Here is a 22,842-nt window from a genome sequence, read left to right as displayed (position 1 = left end):
CGCCTGGTGGGGGGGAAGAGAAGGGGTCGCCAGGACAGGAAGGCTGCCTATAGGCCAGGCCCCAGGGGGCTTCAGCAGCAGACACGGACCGCCCCCGCCCCCCCCCCCACCCCCGCACCAGGCCTTCCCTCCTTCCTGCTCCACCCCCTCCAGGCCCCAGGGATGGTGATGGGGTTGCCTTGGTGACGAGGCTGGGATGCCTGCCCCGGGAGGCCCAGGCACACACACCAACAGCCTCTCTGGCAGCAGATGCAACGCCACACAACCCCACTCACACCTGCCAGGCGTGGGGGGCCCTCGGGGTGGAGCCAGGCCCAGAGCCGCTCACAGCTAAGCCAGGTGTGGAAATACCTCCCAGAAGCCCCTGGGCCTCCCCTCAGCCCCCACCCCGAGGGGCAGGAGCTGCAGGTGACCAGACGCCAGAGGCTGGCCGCGCTCCGCCCCTGCCCGCTTCCCAGCTCCCACCGGCCCCCTGGCCGCGCCTCCAGGCCCCGACACAGGCCCCAGCGAAGCCCTGTGCAGGGAAGGTGCCCCTCATCTGCGGGCCGGCCTGTGGCCACCAGGCACCCCCGGCAGCCCCCTGGCCTGGCACACCTGGGAGGGCTGCCAGGGTTGGCCTCGGAAGCCACACGGGCACCCGCGGTGCAGCGGGCAGGGGAAGAAGGAACAGGAGGGTGGGGCGGGGGCCGGCGGCGGGGCAGACAAGCCCTCTCCGGTCTGTGGCTGAGATCCCGTGTCCCCACCTGGGAGGGGCTGGGGGCCAGAGGACCACTCTGCAGTGTCAAGTCTGCATTTATCATTAAAAAAAAAACCCCAATCCACGTTTTACAAACTATCTGCTGAGTTAGTTGGTTTCCCCAGCCACGAGGTAGGTCTGGTGTCCCACCCTCCCCCGGGCCAAGAAGCCTGTGTCCCCCACCCTGCTCGCGGGTCGGGGAGCTGCAGGCCCCACCCTAGACTCGTCTCAGAAGCCAGCCGTCCGATGCCCCTGGGTCAGGGCGCCCGGGCGGGAGGGGAAGGCGCTGGCACCGCGGCACCTGCCCCGACCGTGGAGCTTCAAGACCGCTCATGGCGGGTGCCTGACCTGGGGGAGCCGGGGGCTGAGGCAGCTGCTGGCTGCCCAGGGGCCCGGCCAGTGCTGGGCACCAGATGGACACCAAGGCGCTGGGCCAGGCAGGCCGTGTGCAGACTGCTCCCACCTGAGCCAGACAAGTTCCCTGCCCAGGTCCCTGGGACGGACGGACGGATGGACGGAAGGATGGTCAGACAGATGCACACCCTGCCTGCGGTACCAGCAGGAAGTGGGAAACACGCCTGTGGCCCGAGCTCCGCCCCCGCCCAGCGGGATCAGGTGCCAGGAGAGTCTGCCCATCCCCAGAAGGGCGCCGGCAGATGTAACCTCCAGCGCGGGTAATAATAGAAGCTGCTTGGCGGTCCGCGGGCAGCTTCTCCGAAGGACAGAGAGGAGGAGAGAGGCAGAGACCCGCCTGCCCGCAGCTGCCCCCTCGTCCTCCCAAACATCAGCCCGGTCCCTGAGCGCCTCTGACTGTTTCCAGGAGGCCCACCTGCCCGGAGCTGTCCACGGTCACGGAGCCCGGGCAGGACGCCCACCTCTGCCACCTCCTCCCCGCCCCCGGGGCTGGCCCCTGCGGAGCGGCCGGAAGGGCCGGGCAGTGGGACCTGCCACTCAAAGGCGCAAATGGGCACGAGGTCTCAGGAGAGGAGCCCAGCCCAGAGGGGGTGCAGAGCAGCCCTGCCCTGGTGCGCCACCCACAGGCCCCTGCTCAGGGTCCCCTGGGCCTCTGCCCTGACCCCCCGACCCAGGCAGCAGAGACTGTCCCGCACACCTCCCCCCGGCACATCCCCCCAGGGACGGGCAGGCAAGGCGCTCCATTACGTGTACATCTTTGCACCTGCAAACTTGAGGTTGGCCTCGGCGCTGGCCACGGAGCGCAGGCGTGGTTTATGAAGTCCCCAACCCAACACCTCCAGGAGACCGCCTGTCCTGAGGTGCACACACCAGAGAACCCCACATGGTCCTGCCAGCACGGGATCCCCAGGCTCTCACTCTGCTGACCCTGCTGACTGACCTGTCCCCACCTGCCCCAGCTCCTTGAGCAACGGGAAGCGGAGGAGCACGGGCGCCCCCCGCCAACCACTCCATCAACACCCACTGTGAGCCTCCCGGAGCTGACGGCCCCCCGCACGCCCACGCTGTTTCTGGGGGCCGCTCCCCCAGGGTACAGGCCACTTGGTGTCCAAGAGAAGAGGCACCCCCATGGGGATGGGTGCTGGCCTGCAGCCCCCCAGGCTCGGCAGGACTCACCCAAGTGGTGAGCTCCTGAGGCCCAGCAAGGGACCGCAGAGCCCCCAAGACGCTGCCTGGGGCACGTGCCCACGGCCACCATGCCCGAGGTCCTGCGCAGGGCCAGAGAGGCTCCCCAGGGGCCATCTTTTCTCCCCAAGGCCCACTGCAGCAGGCGGGGGGAGGCAGCCTGGGCCCCAGACCCAGCATGGACAGGCCCAGGAGCCGGCCTCCCCCGAACCCTGGCTGCCCAGTCGCTCTGCCCAGGACAGGACTGTCCCCAGCACAGAGCCCGGCCAGCTTCCCAGAGGTGCCCCCAGGTGTCCACTGGCCAGAGACCAGCACCTCCCCAGCAGCACCAAGAGGGCTGCCAACCAGGCTCTGGTCAGCGCGGGACCCCACGCACACCACCTGGCATGGTGGGACTGGCACCCAGAGGCCACCCACCCAGGGTGACTCGGGATGCCACAGCCCCCTGGACAGAAGGGGCAGAGTAAGCCTGTGAGGTCAGAGGCCCTGGCTGGCCCCCCAGCCCCTGCCAGGCCCTGAGCACCTCTGGAGGCCCACAGCACTGACCAGCCCAGCCTGGCCCCCTCAGATCCAACTCTCCTGCCCCACGAGCCTGGATCCCGACGGGGGCATCACCAGCACCACCGACAGAGAGCCGGTTCCCATGTCCCCTTCTGCAGACACCAGGGCCGCGCACAGATGCCCACAGGAGGGTGTGCACTGCACACAGGGTGGCGGGAAGCAGGGCCCCCGAGGTCAGAGGCCCTACGGCCAGCTGACGCCAAAGACGGGCTGTGGGACAGGGGTCTGAGCACCCCTCAGGCAGAGGGACCCAGGAGGGGGAGGTACGGACGTGGGTGGCACTGAGGGCAGCAGCCAGCTCTCTGAGGAGGCCGAGGACACCGTGTGCCCTGCCAGGGCCGGCAGCGAAGCTGGAAGTGAATCTGGGAACCCGGCCCGTAGACCCTGGGCCACTGGGCATCACCCAGAGGGGCCCCTGTAGCCCCCACCAAGCCCCCGACACGGCTGCCCTGATGCCCAGGCCGACGCAGCCCACGACCGCCCACAGATGCCCTCAGTCGCCCCGCAGCATCTGCTGGAGGGTGTCCTATCTGTGCCACTTTATGATTAGTTATAAATCCCTTGGGATTTGGGGTTTAGAGTCAGCAAACCTCCAATCAGAGACGAGCTCTTGCCCCTAGAGCTAAGCCAGCATCTAACCCTTCCCATCTGCCCAGTCCAGCCCCACCCCACCCCCCCACAGGAAACAGTCCCTCCACCTCCAAGGCCTCGGGCCTTCCCAAACGTCTCCTGTCTCCGGTCTCCCCGCCGAGCCAGCCCAGGAGGCTGGTCTGGATGCGGGGGGTTAGTGGGGGTTGGAGCTGGGGGCCTGCCTTCCTGAGTCCAGGCTCAATTCCCCCCAGTGCCCAGGCCTGGGGAGGGGGCTGCAGGCATGGACTTTGAGGTCAGAGGACCCTCCTTGTGTGCACGGGGAGCTCCACAGATCAGCACATGGCAGAACCAGCGGGAGGGCAACACCCGTGCCTTCACACCCACCACACCTCTGTCCCCATGGGTAGGGGCTCAGGTGGGCAGACCCCTGACTCAGAGGGTCGGTGCACAGCCCGGGCCCCAGCAGGTCTCCCCTCTCGGATACCCCAAGGCCACCACTGATGTCCCAGCGTGCTGCAGAAACTCCTGCGTTTCATCCACCGTTGGGCCACAAGACCCTTGAAATCAGGGGACGCAGGAGGGAGCCAGGAGATACAACTGGCTGGTGTGCACCAGAGCCTCTCACGGAGTGCCTGCCCCTCCCTGGGGAGCCCAGGCGACGCGGGGCACCCACAGCCTACAGAGCACGGGGCCGGGTGGCCAAGGCCTCCCTGGCTGCTCTGTGCCCCCAACGGCACCCACACCCGGGCGACGGGGGTCTCCAAGGGCTTCTGGATGGGAGGGTTCACTGCAGCAGCTCCTGCCACCTCGGAGACACCAAGCGGACATCAGGGACGCCAGGGACTGCCCTGCAGAGTCACCTTGAATCAACCCCAGGGCCAGAGAAGGTGCCGGCAGCCTTGGAGGGCAAGCAGTCCTCATGTTCACACTCTGTGGGGTCCTGGCCTGCCCCCTGCCCTGGCAGGTCAGCAGCAGCCCCAGGAGAACTGGCCACCAGTTCCTCCTGACTGAGAAGGGGAGTGGAGGCCGGGGTCTCCCCTGGGAGCACACCAGGCAGCTTCCCCCTTCCCACCTCCTCAGCACAGAGCCCAAGTCCCACACCGGGGAGACAGGTGCAGGAGCTCACCAAAGACTTACAGACCCTCCCACAGGTCTGCCCAGCTGCAAAGGAGGGTTGAGGACAAACTGCTAACCGCAGCCTCCCTCCTGGGCCGCGGAAGCTGCAGACTTCAGCACTGCCGCGCTGGACAGCTCCCACAGGCCGGCCCAGGGAGAGGGCCTGGCCCCAGGCTGCAGGGCCAACCCAGGCCCCTCGGCGCCCCCTCAGGAACAGGGGGCAGCCAGTGAGTGGCCCCAGCCTCGTCCCCACAAGCCGCCCTGGCAGAGCGCAGCAGAGATGAGGCACCACCTGAGGGCTTGCCGCTGCTCTCCTTGGAGACTTATGGAGGGGAGGGCAGGGGCCACCCTGCACAGTGCAGGGGTCCTAGGCTGCCTGCACACTGCTCACGGGTAGCTGGCCCCTGGACGCAGGGTCTCCTGGCAGCCCACGCCGTGTACGAACACGCTGGCCTAGAAGAGCAATTCTCCCAGGTCACCAGGGCCCACGGCTTCGCACAGAAGCAGGCGCGTTTGGGGAAGGCGCGGTGCCCCCAGCGTGAGCCCCGCTGCAGGAGCGTGTGCCCCAGCCTCAAGCAGCCTTGACACCAAGCGGAAAACCCCAAACCCCAGAGAGCACAAGGGGTTCGAGCTCAGCGGCTCCTGTGTGAGGTCACGTGGAGCCACAGGCCAGGCGTGGTGGCAGAGGGCCTGGGGCAAAAAGCTGGAGGCGTGGGCCGGGCGTGGGCAGGCTGACTGTCCGCCCTAGGCAGTGGGTGCTCCAAGTGGGCCTCCGTGACAGGGCCACTGCAGCCAAGAGGGTGAGGCTGCACACGGAGAGGGGCCCAGCGGGATGTAAGGAGACCAGGCGCCTGGCGGAAGCTGGTCCAAGCTCCCCAGGAGGGCCTCCCCCACAGAGCCTGTTCCCTCACCTACACGCCCCGCCCAGGGCTGCAGCGGCTCGGGACCGAGGGACCAGAGAGTGACCGGCCGGCCGTCCTCACCTGCCTTACGTCCACCCCCGCAGGACAGAACCCAAACGGGGCACTCCTCACATGCCGTGACCCCCACTGGGCCTGAACCTCTGTGTGCGTGACGGCAGTGAAGCTTCTGGGCTCAGTGGACCCACCGCTCCCAGGCAAGGCCAGGCCTGGATTTCGCTGCTCACTGCACGCCGGCACCAATGACCATCACATCAGGGTCGGGGCGGGAGTGAGGGCGGGACAGGCCACAAGCACACACGGTTTCCTGTCCAAGTGGGACCCCGCCAGCATCAGCACCCCTGGGAAGTCAGAAACGCGCAGATCCTGAGGTTGAGGACCCCTGGGAGCAGCCCCGGCGCCGAGGCCCCAAGGCCTCCAGACGCCGCACGCGGGGGGCCACGGGGACTCGGGTTCCAGGAAACAGCCCTTACCCGCTAAAAATGCAGCGTCTGACTGTATTTCTGCCAGGCTGGGAAATCAGGGTTAACTTCTCAAGGTACTAATGGTGCTTCTTTTAAAGAGTCTCTGTCTTTTAGACCCAGCCCGAAATCTTTACGTTTCAGGGAAGTCTGGGGGTGGGGGGTGAAGCAAACTGACCCCGTGTCTGTGTCGCTGGGCTGGGGTGGGCTCGCGGGGTCCAGGGTGCTCTTTTCTCTACCTCTGCCCCTGGAAATGCCCGTTTGCAGAGGGAAACGAGAAGCCGGCTCCCACGGCGGCCCAGGAACATGGGGCCTCCACCCCAGGTGGGCCCCCAGAACAGAGGCATCTTCCAGCCAGAACACCGCAGGTCGGGCGCAAGAGGTCAGCGGGGGGGCCACAGGCAGGGCAGGCCGCGTCGCAGGGCACCATGTGGCAGAGGGAAGGGACGAGGCAAGCCCCTCCCCAGCCCAGACTGTGCCCCCACCCCCGGGTCCCTCAGCCGCGCAGAGCTGGCGGCCCAGCTCTGCCACAGTCCGCATCCACTCTCCCCACTCACTGCCCCGTGAACAAGCGATGCACGAAGATACCACATCCGCGGGGATAAGCAAACACGATGCCCATCTGTCCTCCCTCGTCCTGTTTCCTCCTCGGCCCCTGGGCCTGGGCCGGACGTGAAGGCTGAGCCCACTCTCAGGCCCACGGCCCGAGGGTGACACAGGCTGCCAGCCCCCTGCCTGGTCCCAAGCAAACACATTCCCTCGCTGTGTCGCTCACCCTCACACCTGAGTCACAACAGGGACACGGAGGCCTGCAGACGCTGACTTTCCCACCCAGTCTGGGCTGGAGGCCCTGCCCCGGGGGCTCTGCACGCAGGCTGACCCCCGAGACCCTGGATGACCCCAAATGCTCTGCGCCTCCTGGCTGACTCCTGGGGGCGGCCAGAGTGAGCCCGGGACGGAGCGGCCCATCCAGCTCCTTCCTGGCTCCATGGGCCAGCCAAGGGACTTTCTCTGAATGGTCTCGGAGGACCCTGAGCCCCTCACACACACTCCAGGCGCACCCCTCTCCACAGGCATCAGGGATCCCCGCGTCCCCGCAGCTGCCCGCCGAGCACCTGCCCCTCACCCTTCAGAGAAGAAACCGGCCCACGAGGCTGCCTGGGCTCCACTGCAGGCCCCTGCCAGACGACCGAGCCTCTGCAGCCCCGGGCTCCCCACCGCCCTGCCGGCCCGAGCCCCGGACTCCAGCTCGGGCCCAGCGTCAACACCTGAGGAAGCTGGACCCGCGCGCCTCATACACGCTGGACCCGACTCAGGAAGCACCCGGCCTCAGGGCCCCCGCCCTGCCCTTCCCTGGGGCTGCTCTGGCCTCGTGGCCTGTGATCCAGGCCGAAGTCGGCCACGGGTAGGGACCCGTCAGGTTCCCAGGCGGCCATCCCCCAACACGTAGGCCCCCCACTTACCCTGCTCCTCCACCCAGGCCAGTGGCTACCAGCAACTCTAGAGTCGCCCGGGGCACCACAGCCAAGGCCCCCCACAGATGCCACATTCCTGGCATGACAGCCTCCTGCCGCCCCCGAAAAGCACCCACGGCCCTGAGACGGAGCAGGAGCCCGCCACGTCCCCAGCCACGCCCCCAGCCTCAGCTACACCACTTGGGCCATGCAGGCGGCCACGCAGGCTGCCCTCCCACCTCCGCCCTGGGGCCAGGAAGGCCAGCCCTGGGACCCAGCCTGAGCCCAGAGTGGGCAGCAATGGCGAAATGCCCCGCGGTGCTCCCCCACCCCCCAGCCCAGAACCACAAGGCCCAGAATCTTCCATCCACCCCCGGCCAGGCCTGTGGGCACGGTCTGCGGGAGGCCCAAGTCGGGGCGGCCAGCCCTGGGGCCCTGTGTGGACAAGGATGTGACAGCGCCTGCAGAAGTGCCTCTGTCCTCACAGGTCAGCGCCCCCAGCCAGGGTGTGTGTTCCCGGGATGCCGTGGCAGCGCTCAACAGGCATCGACCTCGGTGACCCCTGAAATCCACCCGGAGGCGCTGTCACCCCAGGGCACAGGGAAGAAACCAAGGCCCAGCAGCAGCCTCCCTGGGCCCTGAGGGACGAAAGCAGAACGAACAGGAAGAAAACCACCAGAAGAGAAGGGCCGTTTTCTCATCCTGGGGTTGGGGGGCGGTGCTCCCAGCTGCCCAGCTCCAGAACACTGGGCCCTCAGAGGCTGCAGAACAAGGCCTGGGCCGCCTCTCAGGGCCCAGCCCGCACAATCCCTGCTTTGTCCCTGCGGCCTCTGCCCCAACCCAGCCTCCATCCCATCCGGAGTCTGAGGCAGCTAGCTCGGGGCAGCCCCGCTTGGCAGCCGGCACCCCTGTCTGGGGTGAAACCTCGGGCAGGCGGGCGGGCAGCTCGGCCATCCCTGGCCAGGACCCAGGGCTCTGGGCAGGTTCATGGAGGCCCACCCGGGGCCCACCACCCAGTGGTGTGTGGTGGACACGTCAGCCAGCCCACAGGAGACAGTGGGGCTGGCCGGGGCTGGCACCGGGGAGAGCTCCGTTGGAGCAGTTGTCTGAAGGCACCAGCTTGCCCCATGTCTGAGAGGACTTCCTGCAGAATCCAGGGCAACGCAATGTACCACCCACAGGGAAGGGGGTCCTTCCCCTCCCCTGAGACCCTAGCTGGGCCCTGACAGATGCTGGCCTCCTGCTGGACACCAAGCACAGCAGACGTGCCCCCGACGTTGCTCCCGTCCATCATGGCCTCACAGAAGCACCCCTGCCGTCGGGGGGCCTGAGGCTCAAAGCCCCTCAGCTACGGAGCACCAGAGCCTCGGGGGCCGTTCCTGGCTGTACCTCCGGGACCAGAGGCACAGAACCACCCCATGAGGGTCCAAGGTGGCCTCGGGGGCCTGGGGGCCCTGGCTGTACCGCTGGGGAAGCCAGGCCACGTGGGCAGCACACAGGGCCACAGGCAGGCGGCAAGGCCTCTCAACCACCTCAAACGCCCTGCCACGCGTGCGGCCGCCACCGTGCTCCCTCTCTGCGTGGCAGCAGGCCCTGGGGAGCACCAGCGTGCCCCGCTCCAAGGAGCCCAGACTGTGCGGGGGGACACAGGCAGGAAGCGCCCCGGGCCCGGGGAGCTCCAGGCATAGCCTGTGGGCGCGGGCAGACGGAGGACACAGCCTCCTCTGTGGGCACCGCCACCCAGCCAGGCCCCCACAGACACCGGTTCTGTGTCCACTGGCCTCAAAGGCACAGGTGCTCCCCAAACCAGAGCGCTAGGTGCCCAGGAAGTCGCCCTAACGCTCCTCGTAGCACCAGCCACGCACCCTCCCACTGCACCGCTGACTCGGGAGCCCGGCTGACGCGGGCCATCCTCAGCGCGGGCCTCTGACCTGGCAGGACCTGTCTGCTCCGTGCACACGGAAGGTGCCAGGCACCGAGCAGGGCTCATGCGCAGGCAGAGAGGATGCAGTCAGTGCTGCTGCCAAGCCCACCTGCCTCTCAGATGCCGGCCTCCTCTCCCTCCCCTGACGTTTTCAGGCCCAGTGGTTGCCCCACAGATAAGCCCCAGTGATGAACACCAGGGGAGGAAGTAGCCAGAAAAAGGCGCGTGTGGGCAGAGGAAGCGCACGCTCGCTTGGGCCCCCGTCCAGGCGCAGGCCCAGGGCAGTGCCGGTCAGCCGCTGCCGTGGGCAGCAGGGGACCCTGCCTCCTGTGGCAGAGCCCTCGGCGGCCCCACACCGCCCTCGAGGCTGGTTGGGACGGGCCAGGAGGCAGGGGGAGCAAGCCCTGGAGGCCCCAGTCCACACGCGCCCCCAGCATGCACAGCCAAGCCTGCCGGTCACCAGCAAGGCTCGGGTACCCCTGGCCACCCTCCAGCAGACCCCGGAGTCTGAGACCCCTCTGCTCCTCTGCCCTGAGCACGGCGCAGATGGCTGTATATCCAGCAGGGTCCCCCCGTGAGTCCCGCATGAGGACCTGCTGGAGACAGGCTCTGCTTGGACCTCGGAGCCGTGGCCAGCACCGGCCTGGCTTCTTCCAGAAAGAGCCAGGCCTGGCCTTGCCCCCCAAACCTGCTCCGGACAGACGGCTCTGGGGACAACAGCCAGCACGTGGTGGACAGAGGCTGTGGCCACAGGTGACGCACTCTTTCTGCATCATGCTGGGGGCCCTGCGGGCAGGGGACTGCAGGCCTTGATGCCCCCTGTGGAAAACCCCCAGCACGGAGGAACCCACGGCCAGAGCTGCACTGGGCAGCAGCCGGCTCTGCAAAGAGCATGTCTCACCTCTGCCCCCTCGTCCGGGCCGTGCCCTCTGCCCCGCACGCCCTTCCTGGTACAAACACCCCTCCCCCCATCCCTGCAGAGCCACAGCCAGTGGTGAGGCAGGTGGGACACGTGAAAACTCAGAGGTGCTCAGAGCCACAGGGGACCACGGTGGGTAGGGGACACTCTGGGACCAGGGTCCTAGGGCTCTGTCCACCCCAGGACCCTCCCATCCCTACCTTCAGGAAAATGCCTATCCTTTGAGGCGAGACCCCCATCGCCCCAGGAAGCCCGGTGCAGAGCTGCCCTCCATCAACAAGGACAGCCCACCCAGGGCCAGCTCTCGGCTTGGGGAAGGGGTTTCCCTGGGGGCGGGTCTGTGCCTCGGGAGGATGGCTGAGCAGCCTCTGTCCCACCAAAGTCACTGATGGGCTGCTGAGTCTTTCTAACCACTCCAGTGGGGCAGGGAGACAGGTGGGGGATCCCCACTGCCCCCCAAGGTCTGCCCACAACTATTTGAGAATATGGTCGTAACATTTAACCAGGCTCGTGCAGTGAGCATCTGTGGGCTTTCCTGCCGTCCCCCGGGAGCCACTGCCCTGGACCCAGTTCAGGTTCTGAGCCCGTTCCCTCACTTATAAAACAGGTTAGATGGACTGAGACCAGCCTGAGGCACAGAGCGGGGGGGCTCTGGACTCAGCAAAGGGCAATGTGGCCTGCGACCATTCGGACCATGAGGCACAAAAGGCGGTCCACACGCGACCACTGGAGGCCACCCCCTCACTCTGCTCTGCCCACGTTCACTGTGCACCCCAAGTCCAGTGCCTCCAGCCACATGGGGAGGCCCACTCCTTCTCCAAGCCTCAGCCCTCCATGGCACCCCAGGCCGGATCCTGGGCCAGGCCCTGCCTGCCCCATCCCCAGAGCCGACGCACTGCAGCCTCTTGCAGGCTCAAAGCTGCCTCCGGACTTCCCTGGTGGTGCAGTGGTTAAGAATCCGCCTGCCAATGCAGGGGACACGGGTTCGAGCCCTGGTCCGGGAGGATCCCACATGCCGCGGAGCAACTAAGCCTGCACGCCACAACTACTGAGCCTTTGCTCTAGAGCCCACGAGCCACAACTACTGAGCCTGCGTGCCACAACTACTGAAGCCCACGTACCTAGAGCCCACAGTCCACCACAAGAGAAGCCACCACAATGAGAAGCCCACACACCGCAACAAAGAGTAGCCCCCGCTCGCCACAACTAGAGAAAAGCCCGCGTGCAGCAACGAGGACCCAATGCGGCCAAAAATAAATAAATATTTTTAAAAATTAAAAAAAAAAAAAAGCTGCCTCTTTATGCTCCACCTTGTAAAGCTGATGCGGCCCCCGCGCCCCAGGTGCCGCCCCGCCCGCCTCGGCCTCCGGCTCCGAGCTGGGCTCCCTCCATCTCTGGGCCATGGGTCACCGCAGGGTCTGCCAGACTCTCCCGCCAGCTCACCTGTCTCCCTCTCACACCTGTCTCTCCTCCCAGCTCACCCGTCTCTCCTGCTCACACCTGTCTCTCCTCCCAGCTCACCTGTCTCCCTCCAGCTCACCTGTCTCTCCTCCCAGCTCACCTGTGTCTCCCTCGCTCACCTGCCCCATCCCACCCAAGGAGTCCTCTCCAGCCTGCCTGCCACCAGCACCCACATTAATTCTCCTGAGGGTCCCTCGAGAGCCTGGAGGGGGCTCTCCCCCTGCCCACCCACCAACCTGCGAGCTCAGCCAGATGAACAGCAGGGACCCCTCACCGCCCCTTTCTCTCTTTAGCTGGACCAACCCCTTGCCTGAAAGCCCTGTCTCAGTGCCTTCCCCCGCCCCCATCTCCTGCCCACTGGAGAAGGGTTTCCGAGGGCGGGCTCCACATCTTACCGTGGACCTTGGCTCCAGGAAAGGCTCCCAGAGCCCACCGTCCTCCCCATCGAGCCCGGGGTCCTCCTGGCCTATGGGCGCCGAGCCCCACTTGGGCTTGCTGAGCCCTGGCTTGGGCAGGGCTCCTGATGGGGAGCCTGATGGGGCTGGAGGGGTGAAGACGGCACAGCCCACACCACTCACCTCCTGGGCCTACTTGGTCCCCGCTGGACCCTCTGGGGGTGTCCTCCCCACCCCCCAGCTGAAGAAGCCTCTCCTGGATGAGGGAGGGGCCAGGCGGAGCCTCCGCAGTGAACGCCACAGGGCACAGCGACACCCACCCCAGCAGGCCCGGAAGGCCCCGTCGCTCGACCAGAAACCACGTCGCGGCCGAGGCGGAGGCACCCTTCCCGGGCTGCTTGCAGAGGTGGCGCCAGGCCGTCAAGGAGAGCTGGGCAGAGCAGATGACTTCTCAACCACGGCCTCGCCAGCCCTGACAGGGAGGCCCAACCCAGCAGGAGTGACGGACCCGCTCCCTGAGCCCAACGCCAAACAAGCAAGACGGAACCAACCAGGGGCTGAAAAGGTGCAACAAAGCGTGAGCTGGACCCTGCCAGCCCCAGCCGGGCGGAAGAGGCGGTCTGCCCACACCTGCACTCTGCACCTGGCGGCACCCCCATCCCGCATCTGACTCCCCAGAGGAGGCGTTTTGGGGGAGAGCAGCGGGCCCGCCTCCCAACAGGCCCCCACTCGGGACACGCAGCCAGAGTGCCCGGATCAGCTGGGTTGAGAGGCCCAGCTGCCCCACGCGGCCCACAGCCGCCGACGTCTACCCTCCTCAGCTCCCCCTTTACAGGACTTGGGCAGAGGGCGGGCAAAGAGCAGGGAGAACGGAGGTGTCCGTGAGACGAGAAGGGCTGGGCTGGAGTCGAGGGACAAAGCACAGGCCCCACCGCACCCTGGGCCTGGGGGCTGCACGGCTCCGGGAAGCAGCTCCCAGCAGCACCGATGGCTGGCGAGGGAGGCGGCACACTTCCACCGAGCTGTCCTGGCAAGAAGCCTGGCCCCCAGAGAAGGTCAGGTTTATCTCGGGAGCGAAAGGACAGGCCTGGGAAATCAAGCTTTCCTGGCTTTTGGTGCCAAAGAGCAGCCAGCAAGCGGAGCAGCCGGGCCCGGCACACACACCGCGAGGCCCTACGTCCACCAGACTCCAGACGACCCTGCCCCAGAGAGGACGGAGAGACAGGCGCCAACAGGACAGCCTCCTCCCCAGCCTTCCTGGGAAGCAGGTGCTCCAACCGTCAGGACCCCGAGTGGCAGCTCCAAGCACTCAGGGAGGCCAGAAGGAACAGAGGACGGACAGACCCCCAGAGAGGGGGCCTCAGCTAGAGACCTGATCCCACTCACGAGAGAAGGGCCTGAGGAGAGAGGCCGCTGGATGCAGGGGCCACTCAGAGCTGCTTCTAAACATCACACAGCCTGTTCACACACTGTACATCCTTTTGTGTTCGTTACTGTTAATTACAGTGGAACCCTCCTGTAATTAACTGTACGACAGAATAGCTCAATGAAGAGTACGGAGACCAGCCCCTACCCTGGGAGACCTGCGTATAACTCACGGCTGTCGGCGCTCGCGCGCCAATGTCTCCTTATAATAACATTCTAGTGGTAAGATAATTAGATTATTTCACTGCCTCCTGCATTCTGCTGCCCCAAGCCCCTCCCCCACTGAGAATTTCACCAACTACAGTTGTTCCTCCCAGGAAACATGCACATTTTGAACTCAGCTGATCACGGGCTGTCTGCCACCTCCTCTTCGAACCTGGCCTGCCACCCCGACTTCCAACAGCACTGCACTACTGCCCCGGGCCCACGGTGCAAGGGCTGCCCGCCCAGCAGGGGGCGGGGGGGCTCCCACTGCCTCTAGCCCAGACGCCTTCACGCGTTCTGCCTTAGTTACATCACAGCCCCTGCCCCCCACCCCAGCCCGGGGCTTGGCCCACTTTCCTTCCACCTCCAGGCTCCGCCTCTGGGCCACCCTGGGGGGCTCAGGGAGGGCCTGCAGCAAGCCTGGCTAGAGCGCTCCCTCCTGGGCCCCAGCCCTGCACCAGTGGGGTGGGCCCAGCCCTGCCGCACCCTCCTCCTCCCTTGCTCCGCTTGCCTGCCTGCCCTAGGTCTAAGGAACGTCCCAGAGAGGCAGGGAGAAGGAGGCAGTGCCAATCGGACCTCTGGGCCGCCAGGAGAGGCCCATCCAGGGAGAAGAAAGAAAATGGCTGAGCCCAGTGTCCCACAAAGCGACTCTGCGAACGCCCGGCCAGCCAGATGAGGGCACTGGCCTTGGGGCTGCGATCTAACCCAATCGCCAGAAGACGGCTGCCCAGCACCAGCCCCCTCCTCCCATAGGCTGGGGTCTGTTCCACCGCCGGTGTGGGATCCGTGGCCCAGGATCCGCGGTCGGGCCCAGTACCGGTCTCCCTCTCCCGCCCCTGGAGGAGTGCAGTGTCGCAGACATCCTGACAGGTTGGGAGAAGAAAGGCGCTGTCCAGCCCTCTGAGTGGCCCGGGCACTCTCCCACTCCCACCGTGGAGGGAGGTCCCGGCCTGGCCAAAGTGGCCCGGTCCCTGCAGGACGCGCATGGCGGCCTCGCTGCTCGCCGGCCGCGGGAGTTGGGGGTCGCGGCCGGGGTCGCGCGGCCCGGGGCGCAGCTGCTCGGGCAGCACGCCTATTAGCGCGGCCGCGGCAGACGGCAGATGGGCGCCCGCTCGGCCCCCTCCTCCCGCGGCACAATGGGCCCGGTCGCTCGGGCGCACAATGCGGCGGGGGCCGCGCACCTGCAGCCTGCAGCCGGGCCGAGGGGCGCTGGCCGGGCCAGTGCGCCGCCGTCCGCGCCGAGTGTCCTTGGGCCGCGCCCGGCCGACCGCAGCCGCGCGGCCTGCGGGGCTCCGCGGCGAGACCGGGCGCCCGGCCTCCCATTGTTCGCGGCCGCGGGCCGGAGACGTGGGCCGGGCCTGCAGCACCCCGCTCCGGGCGGCCTCCTTCCCGGGCCCCCACTCGGCGCGCCGGCGCCAGCCTCCCCGGCGGCGGGCCTGTGCGCCCCCGGCCCTCCCGGTCCCCCGGCGCCCCCGGCCCGCATCGGTGTTCCCGGCCCTCTGGGCCTTCCGTGTGCACTGTCTCCCCGGCCCCGGCCCCCGCCGGCCCGCACGCACCTGTCTGCCCCTTGCCCAGCGTCTTCTCCAGCCGGTAGGGCCCCACATACTGCGCGTGCTGCGCCCCGCTGCCGTCCTTCCCCGTCGATGTCATCGCTCCCGGGCCCGGCGCCGGCGAGGTGGGCGCCCCGGGCGGGCGGCGGCAGGGAGGGGCCGCGTCCGTGCGCGTCCGTCAGTCCGCTGGGCCGGGTCGGCGGCGCCCGGCGGGCCGCGCTCGCTCAGCGCCCCACGCGCCTCCCCCGCGCCGCCGCCCCCCGCGCCTGCGCCCGCTCTGCTGCGGCCGGCCCGCGCTGCCTCCGCCTCTCCGAGACGACCGGGCGGGCGGGGACACAAGGCTTCCGCCGCCACCGTCGCCGCCGCCGAGGCCCGCGCCCCGCGCCCCGCGCCCCGCGCCTCGCGCCCCCCGCGCACGCCCGTCAGTCCGTCAGCGGTCGCGCAGCCGAGCTGAGCCGAGCCGCCGAGCTGAGCCGAGCTGCCGAGCCGAGCCGAGCCGAGCCGAGCCGATCCGCCGAGCCCAGCCGAGCTGCCGAGCCGAACCCGTACGAGCGCAGCCGGATGCAGCGGCGGCAGCGAGTGGCTCTCGCGCCTGCCAATCAGCGACACTGGCCAATCAGCGGCGCCTTCTGCAGGCCCCGCTCCCCGCCTCGCTCCGCCCCGCCGCGGAGAGCGCTCCTGGGAGCTGGTCTCCGGGAGGCGAGGCCGGGGTGGGGTCCGGGCGAGGCCCGGGCTGGGTTGGGGCCTGGGCGTCTCGAGCCCCTCGCCCGCCACCCACCGCCCTTAGTCCCCCGACCCCGCCCGGATGCCGAGCTGCGGCGGCCCTCTCTTAAAGTGCCTCCCGGGATGGTGCAGGCGGCGGGCCGTGGGGGTGGGCAGTCAGCTGCCCCGGCTTCCGGCGCCGTCCCTCTTGGCCGCGACCACCGGGGTGGAAAGGAGTTACGAGCCCCTCCCCACCCCCATCCCGGGGGCGGCGGCGCTGCGTGGCTCTTGGCCCAGACGTGACCTTGTGCGTCCCAAGGCCGTGCCCGGGTTGCTGCCCTCCTCCGCTCTGTTTTCCCGGGTACACCACTGTGACCAGCACAGCGGGGTCAGGAACTCAACCCAGGCCACACAGCAGGCCTTTGTGCCAGCCCACCTTCTTCCTCGGTTGGACCGAGGGTGCACCGGCACCGACGCCTCGAGGGCTCGACGCCTCGAGGGCTCGGGAGAGGCGTCTGCAGTGGAGCCAGACCTGGAGGGCCCCTGTTCCTTGCGGAAAACACGTGCTGCCTAAGCCAGTGCCACAGAGGTGGTGGGAGAAGAGATGTGAGGGCCGGGAGCAGGGAGCCCCGAACCCTGCACGTGAGGGTCCCACGCCATTTGAGCCGCTGGGTGCCCTGCCCTGGCTCGGATCTGCCACCAAGTCCTGGGTGGCCGAGTTTCACCTGAAGTTTTTCTGCGGCTCCCAGGGCTCCACAGCTAGCCCTCACTCCCGTCAGGCTAATCCTCTGCTCCTGCCCGCCCTGGGGGGAGGGCTGAGAGAACTCTGGAAACTCGCAGGTCTTCCCAGCACCCCTCCTGGAAGGGCCTGTTTGCATTTCTTTCTCCCCTGTCTGAACTCAGAACACCTGTCTGCTCCACGCGGCCCTTGCAGGTCCCCCCTTGCTTCCCACGCGTTTCTTAAAAGGTTGCAGATCAAGAGTCTTTAGGTGCCTCCAAAGGTGTGCAGTGCAAGTCGGGAACACTGCCGCAGACAGCGCCAGGCTTCAGGGGGGTGGTGCAGTTTAAACTGGATATAAGAAGAGTTTGGGACCTTGGACTAGAGAAATTTTCCAGGGGCTAAAGGCAGACTGGGAGTCGTCAGGTCAAGGGTGGGCAAGAGATGGGCTAGGGCCGTGGGCAAGCAGAGGAGGGATGGCATCCCGGTACCTGGAGGAGGGGAACCTGCCAGGGAAGGAACATGCCCCTGGCCTCCTCATCTTCCTCTGCTGGAGCTGTGCCTGCCACAGTCACCTGGGCCTCCCCAGCCTGCAGGACTTACCAGACGCATCATTCTTGTGCCCTCAGCAGCACTGGCCCAGCTAACCATTCTTTTTTTTTTTTTTTTTAAATAAATTTATTTATTTATTTATTTTTGGCTGCATTGGGTCTTCATTGCTGCGCACAGGCTTTCTTTAGTTGTGGCGAGCGGGGGCTACTCTTTGTTGTGATGCTCAGGCTTCTCATTGCAGTGGCTTCTCTTTGTTGTGGAGTATGGGCTCTAAGCATGAGGGCTTCAGTAGTTGTGGCTCACGGGCTCTAGAGCGCAGGCTCAGTAGTTGTGGCACATGGGCTTAGTTGCTCCACGGCATGTGGGACCTTCCCGGACCAGGGCTCAGCCCATGTCCCCTGCATTGGCAGGTAGATACTTAACCACTGCACCACCAGAGAAGTCCCAGCTGACCATTCTTATCTGGATACTCTTGGGCTAAAATTCCTGGCTTTCAAGATTCCCACGTCCCCACCCCCACCTCACCCTGTGCTCCTGGGGTCTTCTTCCCTCTCTGGCCACTTCTCGCTTCTCTGTGTCCGTGCAGCCCATACCCATCATCATTTCTCAGGGCTCCGTGGGGGACCCCTCTACTGGCCTCTCCATGTTCTCCAGGTGACCACATCCACTCCCATCTCATCCCTGAATCACCACTGCCAGCCCCCCTCACTCCAGGGCTGTGGGGCAGGCTCCCTCCTGCACTCCTCCTGGTATCCGTTGCACAAACTCTCAAACTTAGTGCATGCACAACAGAATAGCTCATCTTCCCATCTTTGTGGGGGTCAAAAGCACAACCCCTAGTGGTCAGGCTTCCATCTGCCTGCTCCAGTGCTGGCCTTGGTGCAGAGAATGTCAAGGTGGGAGGCCTCGCTGGAGGATTACAGGAGACCCTTAAAGGAGAAATAGCACGGCCACTACAGAAGTGCTTTCAGAACACGGAGGAGGAGGGAGCACCCACTAACTCTTCACGGGAGTCCATCTTAACCCTGGTACCAAATCCAGATAAGGAAATGACATGAAAAGGAAATTAAAGTTCAATATACTTCATGAGCCCAGAAAAAAATCCTTAACAGAATATTAGCAAGTTGATTCCAGCAATATATTAAAAGAATAATACATATGACCAAGAAGGGCTCATTCCAAGAATGTAAAGTTCCTTTAACATTTCAAAATTGATTGATGTAATTCACAATGTGATTGGTCTGAAACAGAAAAACCACACAATCATTTCAATAGATGCCCCCAAAGAAAGCATGACAAAATTCACCCATTTATGGTTTAAACACACACATGTACAACACACACACATAAACATGTCAGTAAACTAGGACTAAAAGGGAGCGCCTTCAGTTGATAAAGGGGACCTTCAAAAACCCACAGTGACATCGTACTTGATGGTGAAAGACTGAGTGGGAATGAGGCAAAAGCATCTACTATCACCACTTTACTAGAGAACCTAGCCTATGTAATAAGGCAAGGAAAACAAGTTATACCTTATATTTTTATATGATTGGAAAGGAAAAATGGAAACAATCTTGATCCACAGATGACATTTTTGTCTGCAGAAAATCCTAAACTACAAAATACTCGTAAAACTAACAAGTGAGTTCGGCAAAGTCACAGGATACAAAGCCAAAATATAAAAATCCTATCTCTGTGTCCTAACAATGGATAATTAGAATTTGAAATTACAAGCACAATGCAATTTATAAATAGAATTGAAGAACATGAATTACTTAGAGGTAAATTTAACAAAATATGTGTGAGATATGTACCCAGAAAACTATAAAATACCACTGAGAGACTAAAAAAGACCTAAGTAAATGGAGAGTCATACTGTGTTCGTTACCAAACCAAACTTGGGTCCACTCACCCCAATGTGCAGCAAAGCCAATCTACTAACACTGGGTTGTGGTGAAGAAAAGTGCAGTTTATTGCAGGGCCAACGAAGGAGAATGGGCAGCTTCTGTTCAAAAGACCCAAACTCCCCCACGGCTTTCAGGGAAGGGTCTTTAAAGACACTGTGAAGGAGAGGGTCAGAGGGTGGGTGACCAGCTTTTGCATAATTCTCTGATTGGTTGATGGTGATGTTTCAGGAATCTCAATCATCAACTTTCCTGTTCCAGCTGATCTGGGGTCTCTGTGCTGGTGGTCAGCATGCAGTTAACTTGTTCCACCTGGTGAAGGTTTCAGTATCTGCAAAACAACTCAAGGATACGGCTCAGGATGTTATCTATAGCCCTTGAGAAGGAAACTTGACTTAGCTTTATGGCTAAACTACTATTATTTTGTCTTGCTTGACCACTTTCCTACGTTTCTGCATTTTCTCACTTCTCTGATTAAATTTGCTCTTCAGAACATGGGGAAGGCCTAGAAGGCTGAAGCCTCTCTTCAAACAAGAGGTGTGGGACTTAGAGGGGGTCTGTCCCTGAAGCCCCTGCAGGGCCCTGCTCGGTTTCACGTTCATGGATTCCAAGACTGAATATTGTTAAGATGTTGATTCTCCCCAAATTGATCTATAGGTTCAATGCGATTTCAAGCAAAACCACCCAGTTTTTAAAAAGACATTGACAAGCTGATGCTAAAATTTATAAAGAAATGCAAAAGGCAAAGGAAATTCCAAACAATGATAAGGAAGAAGGAAGTTGGGAGACTTATACCACCTTATTTCAAGACTTAAAAAGGTACAGCAGTCAAGACAGAACAGTGTTGGCTTAAAGATAGACACATAAATCAAAGAATGAGGCTAGAGTTCAGAAATCAATCCTTGCATTTATGACAATAGGTTTTCAACAAAGGTGCAGAGGTCATTTAATGGAGAAAGGACAGTCATTTCAGCAAAAGGTACTGAAATAATGAGACATCATATGTTAATACAGGACCTCAAAGCTTACATTATCTATAAATATCAACTAGATTAATATTTATTAACCAACAATGATACAGGCATAAATGTAAAAACTATAAATATGAACCTACTAGAAGAAAACACAGGAGAAACTCTTTGTGTCCTTAAGTTATGCAAAGATTTTTCTACATAAGATGTGAAAAACACAAACCATAAAATTTTTAAAATAATAATTGGGTCTCATCAAAATTAAAAAATGTTTGCTTTGGGGACTTCCCTGGTGGTCCAGTGGTTAAGAATCCATCTTGCAATGCAGGGGACGCCAGTTCAATCCCTGGTCAGGGATCTAAGATCCCACATGCCACGGGGCAACTAAGCCCATGTGCCACAACTAGAGAGAAGCCCGCGCACCACAACGAAGAGCCCACACACTGCAACTAAGACCCGATGCAGCCAATAAATAAATATTTTTTTAATCTGTGCTTCAAAAGACACTGTAAAGAAAATGAAAAGCCACAAATTGGGAGAAAATATTTGCAAAACACATCCTCGATAACAGATTTGTATTTTGAGTACATAAAGAACTCTTGCAACTCAATAAGAAGAAAACTTGATTTAAAACTCGGGCAAAACACTTCAACCAAGAAGAGAAATGGATGGCAAATAAGCACCTGGAAGAAAATGGTCAAAGAGATTAGTCATGTGATCCAGGAAGAGTAAAACCACAACTACAGACCTATTAAAACAACCAAAACTCCCAACGCTGACAACACCTACTGGAGAGAATTTGGAGCGCCTGGAGCTCTCGCATGTTGCTGACGGGAATGTAAACATACAGCCACTTTGGAAATCAGTTTGGCAATAATCTACAAAGTTCAACATACACTTACCACACAATCCAACAATCCCACTCGTAGGTATTTCCCCCCCAAAATGAAGACTTAGTCTACATGAACCAGCATACCAGTGTTCATAGCAGCTTCATTTGTAATAGCCAAAAAGCAACACAAGTGTCCTCCAGTGGGTGACTGGCTGGACAAGCTGTGGTCCATCCACACAGTGGACAACTGCTCCACAGTAAATAGGGTGCCCGTCAGGACTCAGGTGAACCTCAGAAACATCACGCAGAGAATCTGGTCTCAAGAAATAGTGTCCTGTGTGATTTTATGTATGACGTTTTAGAAGAGGCAAGACTGCAGTTACAGAAAGCAGACTGGGGTTGCCAGGTGCGGGCTGGGGGAAGGAGATTGCTGGAAAATGGTGGAGGGAGCCTTGCGGGGTGCTGGAAACGCTCTAGGGCCCAATTGTGGTTACGCCACAGTGCTTTTGTCAACCTCATCGAACTACAGGTCGATTTTTTTTAAAATAAATTTATTTATTTATTTATTTTTATTTTTGGCTGTGTTGGGTCTTCGTTGCTGTGCGCGTGCTTTCTCTAGTTGCTGCGAGCGGGGGCTACTCTTCGTTGCGGTGGGTGGGCTGCTCATTGCGGTGGCTTCTCTTGTTGCAGAGCACAGGCTCTAGGCACGTGGGCTTCAGTAATTGTGGCACGTGGGCTCAGTAGTTGTGGCACACGGGCTCTAGAGTGCAGGCTCAGTAGTTGTGGCACACGGGCTTCGTTGCTCTGCGCCATGTGGGATCTTCCTGGACCAGGGCTCGAACCCGTGTCGCCTGCATTGGCCGGCGGATTATTAACCACTGTGCCGCCAGGGAAGCCCTACAGGTCGATTTTACCGCATGTGATTTTTACTTTAGTAAAGCTGACCGGCACAAATGGGATCCGCCCTGCGGGGCCAAGGTCCAGGTGGGGAGAGAAAGCCCATGACCTCTGCCCATTTTCAGCAGCCCCCGGCTGTGGGCATGTGAGAAGGAGAGGGCTTCCTGGAGTAGGCGGGCTTGGGCTGCTTGAGGACCTGAGTGCACAGCAGAGACGGCAAGGATTGTCGTCCCAACTCCACTGCAGCCTAAAGGTTCCTTGAGGCAGGGCCGATGCTGCGGGTTCCCAGCTCCCACAGCCCCAAGCAAGGGCCCTCAGGAGGACGAGCTGGAAAGAGAAGGCTCGCTCGGCCCCCGTGAGACACACAGGGCAGCGAACAGCTGTGGCCACAGGTTGGGGTTGGGGCACAGGTCACAGCAGCTCCGCCAGGAGGCACTCTAGGTGCCATGCGGTGCGTCTGGCCGGGCTGTCACTGCTGCAGGGGTGCGCTCTCCCCCTCCCACCGTCCTGCCCGCTGGCATCCCCAGGCCCAGGGACACCGGCCCTGGCTCCAGGACTCCAGCACTTGTTTCCTGAGGCTAAGGGCAGACAGCGTCATCATTCATTCATTCATTCATTCCACATTGCCTGGGGTTCATGGCCACAGTGTGGCAGCCCCTTCCCCAGATGCTGACCCTCTGCCCTGGAGAGAGAATCACACAAATAAATGATTACAAAACGTGGGTGGGGGACTTCCCTTGCGGTCCAGTGCTAAGACTCTGTGCTCCCAATGCACGGGGCCCGGGTTCAATCCTTGGTCAGGGAACTAGATCCCACATGCTGCAACTAAAAGATCCCGTATGCCACAACGAAGATCCCGTGTGCCGCAACTAAGACACGGCACAGCCAAATAAATAAATATGAAAAAAAGAAAAAAAAATGATGTGGGTGGACCGCATAAGTGAGCTGGG

General features: G+C 62.4%; 1 protein-coding gene across 16 annotated transcripts in view; it reads right to left on the bottom strand.

The window, feature by feature from the left end:
- BRSK2 (BR serine/threonine kinase 2) overlaps positions 1–15,510 on the bottom strand; it is a 63,571-nt gene extending 48,061 nt beyond the window's left edge. For 7 of the 16 annotated variants that reach the window (XR_009564725.1, XR_009564726.1, XM_060302749.1 and 4 more), the window contains exon 1: positions 15,323–15,509. Coding sequence is in view for 11 of the 16 variants with exons in the window: in XM_060302749.1 (XP_060158732.1) it covers positions 15,323–15,416 (94 nt within the window). In the remaining 5 variants the exon portion in view is untranslated. Of the gene's footprint in view, positions 1–15,322 lie in introns of all 16 variants that reach the window. The other 9 variants (XR_009564724.1, XR_009564727.1, XM_060302753.1 and 6 more) reach the window with 3 other exon arrangements.
- Between the last annotated feature and the right edge of the window lie 7,332 nt (positions 15,511–22,842).

Source organism: Globicephala melas, chromosome 8 (genome assembly GCF_963455315.2).
Source record: "Globicephala melas chromosome 8, mGloMel1.2, whole genome shotgun sequence".
Taxonomy (NCBI): domain Eukaryota; kingdom Metazoa; phylum Chordata; class Mammalia; order Artiodactyla; family Delphinidae; genus Globicephala; species Globicephala melas.
This window is presented reverse-complemented; position numbering and strand designations above follow the sequence as displayed.